At 58.2% G+C, this 6,250-nt stretch overlaps 1 protein-coding gene across 1 annotated transcript; it reads right to left on the reverse strand.

Annotated features, from left to right (window-relative positions):
- Nucleotides 1-1,710: 1,710 nt before the first annotated feature.
- LOC131093353 (class II histocompatibility antigen, B-L beta chain-like) lies at nucleotides 1,711-5,554 on the reverse strand. The gene is made up of 7 exons (XM_058040505.1): nucleotides 5,388-5,554; nucleotides 4,796-5,065; nucleotides 3,892-4,176; nucleotides 3,206-3,300; nucleotides 2,974-3,103; nucleotides 2,277-2,362; nucleotides 1,711-1,716 (listed from the first exon to the last, which is right to left on the reverse strand). Exons 1-7 carry the CDS (start codon nucleotides 5,470-5,472, stop codon nucleotides 1,711-1,713), a joined length of 957 nt encoding a protein of 318 aa, XP_057896488.1. The 5' UTR covers nucleotides 5,473-5,554.
- Between the last annotated feature and the right edge of the window lie 696 nt (nucleotides 5,555-6,250).

Below are 6,250 nucleotides of genomic sequence, written 5' to 3' on the forward strand. Positions count from 1 at the left end.
GTAGAATTTTGAGGTTTTCAGAATGGGGGTTCAGGAAGCAAGATATAGAAAAATCTGAGCATGTCCAATCTTTCTCCTCCTTCTTCTTTGCCTCCATCTTCTGTTGTGATAGTAGCACTTTTAGATTGGTTTAGAGTAGAGGCAAACTGTCTAACAGAGGTGATAACTACTAGAAAATTATTGTAAATAATGTACACATAGTTTTTAGTAAAAAAAAGATAACACTGCCCCAAAGCAGTCAGTGAGCAATGAACCAATGTGCTAAACAGATCTCAGCAAGTCAGAGAAATAATTTTATAAATAATAAAAAATAAACAACCTTGAGAATAAGAGACAAGGATTCCTGTCTTCTTCAATCTTGGAGCTGAGAAAAAGAGACTTCCTCACACCTCGGGATCATCTTGACACCAGAGACCCCATCAACCCACCATGGGATAATTCACATAGGAGAGCTGCCCTACAGGTGTAGGGAATGTGTGAAGAGCTTCAGTGACCACTCTGACCTCACCAGCCACCAGCGCCTGCCCTCCAGGGAATGGCTCTGCCAGTGTGGGGAGTGCGGGAGGAGCTGCAGCCAGAGCTCCCACCTGATTCACCACCAGAATATCTACACTGGCCCTAGCAGTGTCCTGACTGTGGGAAAAGCTTCACCCAGAGCCCTGCCTTGACCTTACACCAATGGATTCACTGGAAAGGGAACCCCTGTGAGTGCCCCGAGTATGGGAAGGGCTTCAAACGCTGCTCCAACTCCATTGCCCATTGGAAGAGCCATGCTGGATGACTCACATTGAGCCCCACTGGGCAGAGACCTGGTGACCCATGTTCCTGGTAATCCATGCTGTATTGTGTTTGTGTGATCAGGTGCTGGAAATGGGTGCTCCAGGGATGGCTTCTGTGAGGAGCTTCCAGAAGCTTCCCACATGTTTGGTTCCTGTCCTGATCCACGCCCAAAGGCGAGGGTAACCCAGGTTCTGGTTCATGGATCCCTGGCACAGATCAAAGTGAAACAACAGTGATTGATCTGTGTTTGTAAACATATGTCTGTTGGGTTTGTTTTAGAACAGTTTCTTTGCCATTTAAAGCAGGTTTGGAGCCCTTTTTGATTACCATCTCTAGCAATATAGAAGCATGAAAATAACACTTAGGAAAACTTATAAGGGAAAAGAAGGTAAGTATAAGAGTAGAAAGATACACACAGGCACCAGCTCTGGATCCAGCAACAAAAATAGATTGCTGCAATGTCCTTGTCGTTGGTGTAAGTGATGGTCCCAGGATGGATCCCTTGGGGGCAGGAAAAGCCCCAGAAACACCAAGTTCTGTGAGTCAGCACAGGTTCAGGTTGGGTGAATGCCCAGCTCCCTCCTCTGGCGGGAGTTTTAGACTGTCGGATGCCACGCTGCGGATCCCAGGGCTCTGATGGTTTATGGCCCCTTCTGAGATGTGGCCCTGCCTCTCCCGGCAGCGCAGCTGAGCCAGGTGTGGCCCATGGGAAGGGATGCAAACCTCCAGCCCTCTGTGTGAATGTCCCGGGCCTTCCCCGGGGAGTTCCCAGAGCTGAGCCAGTTGTGTCAGGGAGGGCCTTGCCCTGCTCCAAAGCCCTGTCCTGTTGGAGCGTCGGGGGACACAACACAGATGATGCACTTTGGACCTGGTTAACATAAGAGATTGGATAACAGGCTGCCTTGGGAAAAACAAATGGAACTTGGAAAATTAGACCTGGATTGCAAGAAGATTCAATCAAACGGGTTTACCGGAAAAAGAAAATCCCATTAAGCTCTGCAAGGAGGAGATGTTGTTATATGCATATGTTTGTGTATGTGATTTTAACCTAATCATTGTAAGACACATTACTAGTCTCCCTGAAACAGTATATAAGGGTTTGAATCCCTCAATAAAATGGGATTCTGATCACTGCATCAGCCTTCCCTGTCTCTCCATGGCCGGCCCTGTCCCGCCTGGCAGCAGCTGCTGCTGATCGGCCTCTGCCCTTCCCTGGCTCCAGCCCAGCCCGTCCCGTCGGGGGCTGGCTGTTCACCCCCTGTGCCCCGGGCACTGCCCACGCCCGTGGCCAGCAGAGCCCCCTCTGCCTCTGCCATCGTTCCAGCCATTAACCCGGGACATTCCAGTCCCTCACAGCTCTGCTCCCCAAGAGCACAGAGCAATGGGTGCTGCCTCTAAACGACTCCATCCCACTGAAAATGTCTCAGCTTCACCTCCAAACAACTCAATCCCACCTCAAAACTTTGGGGCATCTCCTGAGCCCAAATTACTCCCACTTGTGGATGTTCCTTGTCCACAAACTTCACCCAGCTGTTGCCATTGGGGAAGCGACAGTGGGCTTTTCCCCAAAAATGGAACACACCTATGTGGGAAAGGAGACAGGTGAGGGGGTGCCTCCCCTCAGCCCCAACAGACCCCATCACCCCACAGCAGGCTGGGGGCTCAAGGGACCCTCCTGGATCCCCCATTCCCACCCCCTCTGACCCACAGCCCCCACAGCACTGGCTGCTGGCTGGGGTCACCCCCACTGTCAGCCCCAGGGAGGGATGGGGGGGTTGGGGCCCCCCCAGCACGGTTCTGCTTACACCCCCTCCCCCCACCACAGAACCCCAGGAACAGCTCAAGACATCCTGTGATGGGGACACGAAGGGACTCCCAGGGGACCCCTTTGCCACTGTCCTCCCTCCTCCTACCCCCCTCCCAAACACCTCTCCCATCTTTCCTGTGCTGCTCCCCCTCTCACCCAAGAGCTCCTCACCCACAGCCAGGGTGGGCACTCAGCACCCAGTGTGGGGTGACACACAGGGGACTCACAGGCGTCCCCCATTCCTGATCCATCTTGGGGCTGATTCTGCCCCCTCCCATCACAGTACCCCTGTGGGTTCCCCCAAAATTCCTCCACACACAGCTCCCCCATAAATGGGATCAGGGTGAACTGGGAAGCTTTATTGGGAGCACTGGGAGCAGCTGGGCAGGGGCAGAGTGACAGCAGGGCTGGGGGGACACGGGACCCCCCCAAAATCAGCGGAGCGGGGACGGAGCGGGGGGTCCCGGCCGGGCCCGAGCCCACGGGGAGGGGCTGCGGCCGCCGCCGGCTCAGGAGCTCTGTGGGCAGAGAAAAGGGGGTGACACCGGGCTGGGGGCCCCGGCGGGAGCGCACACGCTCCGCCACGGCGGGGACGCCACCCCCGGCACCCGCCCTGACCTTCTTGCGCAGGGAGAAGCCGAGCCCCAGCGCCAGGAAGACGAAGCCCCCGATGCCCGTCAGCATCTTGCTGCGGGCGGTGTCTGGCGGCATCTCTGGGGGGTTCGCAGGGCTCAGCACCCCCAAAACCTCTCACCGACACCCTGAGCCTCTCCAAGCACCCTCATACCCCTCCAGCCCACCCAGGACCACAAGACCTCTTTCCTATCCCCATCCAACCTCTCTAGTACCACCCAAGTCCCCTCCCCATCCCTCCAGGACCCCAAACCCCCTCCCAGTTGACACCCATCTTCCAATGATCCCCCAAAGCTTTTCCCAGTCCCACCAGCACTCACCAACATCAATGCCAGTAGACTGAAGCACACTCAACCCTCATCCCAGCCCCGTTTTTACATCCCCAATGTTCTTCCAGCCCCTCCAGCTCCATCAGACTCCCTTCCAGTTACATCAAGCACGACCAGGATGTTCCCTTTCAGAAGCCACCAGGAAACCCTTAACTGCATCCCAGTCTTCCCAACATCCTCCAAAACTCTTCTCTGCCCTCCCAGGCCATCCAAACCCTTCTCCCAGGTACCCTCTGCCTCCCTCAAACTCCCTCCCAATTAATCCCAGCTACCACCAACTCCCCTCTCAGCCCCCCCAGCGCCTCCCCCGCTGCCCCTGGCACTTTGGGGGCCGGGCCGTGCCCCAGTGCCGCCTCAGGGGCTGCTCCAGGCTGACGTGCTCCACCTGGCAGCTGTAGCTGAGCCCGCGCCGGGGCGGCGTTTCCAGCAGCACCAGCAGCTGGTAGGTCCAGTCCCCGTTGGCGACCACGTCGGTGACCACCACGTGCTCCGAGAGCTCCTGCTGGCCCTGGAACCACCTCACCTGAATGGCAGCAGGGTAGAAATCCATCACGGAGCAGAGCAGGCGGCCGGGGCCGGGCTGGAAGCTCGAGGGGGGCACCAGCGAGATGGACACGCTGGGGGACACTGGGAGAGTGTGAAGAGACACTGGGATAAAATGCGGGTAAAATGGGAGACACGGGGAAGGACTCGGGTAACACTGAGAGGGACTGGGAGGGGGTTGGAGAATGCTGGGGAGGGCACTGGGAGAGAGGATGGAAGTCTGAGAGTGGACCGTGAAGGACTGGGAATGGAATGGGAATGAACTGAGGGGGACTGGGAATGAAGTGCCTGGCACTGGGAGGGATTTCTGCGGCACTGGGATGAACTGGGAATGGCGCGCGCGGCGCTGGGAGGCCGAGTCCAGCGCGGGGCACTGGGGGCTGCGGGTCTGCCCGGCAACTGATGAGTCATCAGAGAGCCGCGCTCTGATTGGCTAGGGCAGCTCCAAGGGCCATCGAGATGGACACGCGGGGGGCACTGGCAGAGACTGGGATGGACTGGGAGAGTCTGGGATGGACTGGGAGAGTCTGGGATGGACTGGGAGAGATAGGGAGAGCTCCGGGACACTGCGGGGTGGGCAAGAGCCCAGGGGAATGGGCACAGGAAGGGCTGACATGTCTGGGGTTATTCCCAGGGAGGTTTGAGGGGGTCCAGGGTCATTGGCAGGGCAGGTCCGAGGGTACACGCTCTGCCCCACGCTCACCTCGGCGCTCCACGAGGAACGGGGTTGACAACTGGTAGTTGTGTCGGCAGTGCCTGTCCACCGCATCCCGTCTGTGCTCCATCCATTCCGGGTCGCTGTTCCAGTGCCTGGCAACCTCCTCGCCATATGGGGTGTCCCCCACAAAGTGCCCCACGTCGCTGTCGAAGTGCACGTAGTGCTCCCGGTTGTAGATGAACCTCTTCACGAACCTCACCCGCTCGGTGCCGTTAATGAAGTGACACTCGGACTTAACCATCTCCTGGAACACTCCTATGTGTGCAGGACATAGGTCAGAGGGTGCCCCTCCAGCAGCCCCCAGCACCCCACAGCAAACCAAGATGTCAGAGGAAACCCCGGATCCACACTCTGCACCCCGTGTGCCCCACGTGCCACCCCTTGTAGGCCCTTTGTTCCCGCCGCCCCTCTTCCTCTTTCCCACTCTTCTCCGTATTTTCCTCCCCCTTTTTCATAACTCCTCGGTCGCCAGCAAGACCCCCCCACATCTATTTGAGGGTCCCACCTCCCCCTTTCCCCTTCCCTTCCCTTCCCTTCCCTTCCCTTCCCTTCCCTTCCCTTCCCGCCCCCCGCTCACCCGAGAGCTCCGCGCCCGCAGCCGGGGGGGCTCCCAGCACCACCAGTGCCACCAGCAGGGCCCCAGCTGCCGCCCCTCGCCCCATGGCCGGGGCCGGGCAGGCTTTGGCACCTCCCCCCTGCCCAAATTCCCCTCGCGGCGGGGTCTGGGGGCGAGGCGGAGCGCGGGTGGAGTCCAGGTGAGGAGCTCTGGGCGCTGTGGGACCGCCCGGCAACCGGGGAGTCATCAGCGCGGCGCGCTCTGATTAGCTCTGAATGGCTGAGGAGAGGCCCCGGGGCTGGAAGAAAAATCGGGAGAGATCCCGCTCCGAGAACCGGCACGGGCTCAACAGACCCAGCCTGGGCACAGGGAGTAAATTTATTATCAACCAAATCACAGCAGCACAAGGAGAAGAGAAAGGAATCTCTCCAACACCTTCCCCCCACCCAACGGGGATCGCCAGGGCCACGGATCACCAGGGCTCTGCCCAGCGGGGTCACTGGGGATCCCGCACTCGGGACACCTGCAGGGACTCTCCCTGGTGTGGATGCACTGGAGGGTGACGAGCTTGGAGCTCGGGCTGAAGCCGTTCCCACACTCCCCACGCTCACAGCGCCATTGCCCGGTGTGGATCTGGTTGACCTTGATGAGGTGGGAGTTCTTACTGGAAGCTCTGCCCGAATTCCAAGCATTTGTAGGGCAATTCCCTGAGGTGGATCCTATGATGGGTAACCAGGTCAGACTTCCATATGAAGCTCTTCCCACATCCCAAGCCCCAGCAGGGATGTTCCTTGCTTTGGATCTCCTGGTGCCGGATCAGGTGGGAGCTCTGGCTGGAGCTCATTCCACATTCCAAGCACTTGTAGGAATGTAGCACTTATCTC

Source organism: Melospiza georgiana, chromosome 25 (assembly GCF_028018845.1).
Source record: "Melospiza georgiana isolate bMelGeo1 chromosome 25, bMelGeo1.pri, whole genome shotgun sequence".
NCBI lineage: Eukaryota > Metazoa > Chordata > Aves > Passeriformes > Passerellidae > Melospiza > Melospiza georgiana.

Excerpts from the sequence above, each read along its gene's own strand:
- LOC131093353 (XM_058040505.1), bottom strand. The coding sequence starts at position 5,472 with ATGGGGCGAGGGGCGGCAGCTGGGGCCCTGCTGGTGGCACTGGTGGTG. Across the intron at positions 3,104-3,205 it reads GCTTCTCCCTGCGCAAGAAG|CTCCTGAGCCGGCGGCGGCC; the intron begins GTCAGGGCGGGT and ends CTGCCCACAGAG. Across the intron at positions 2,363-2,973 it reads CCTGCTGTCACTCTGCCCCT|GTGTGTTCCATTTTTGGGGA; the intron begins GCCCAGCTGCTC and ends TTTCCCACATAG.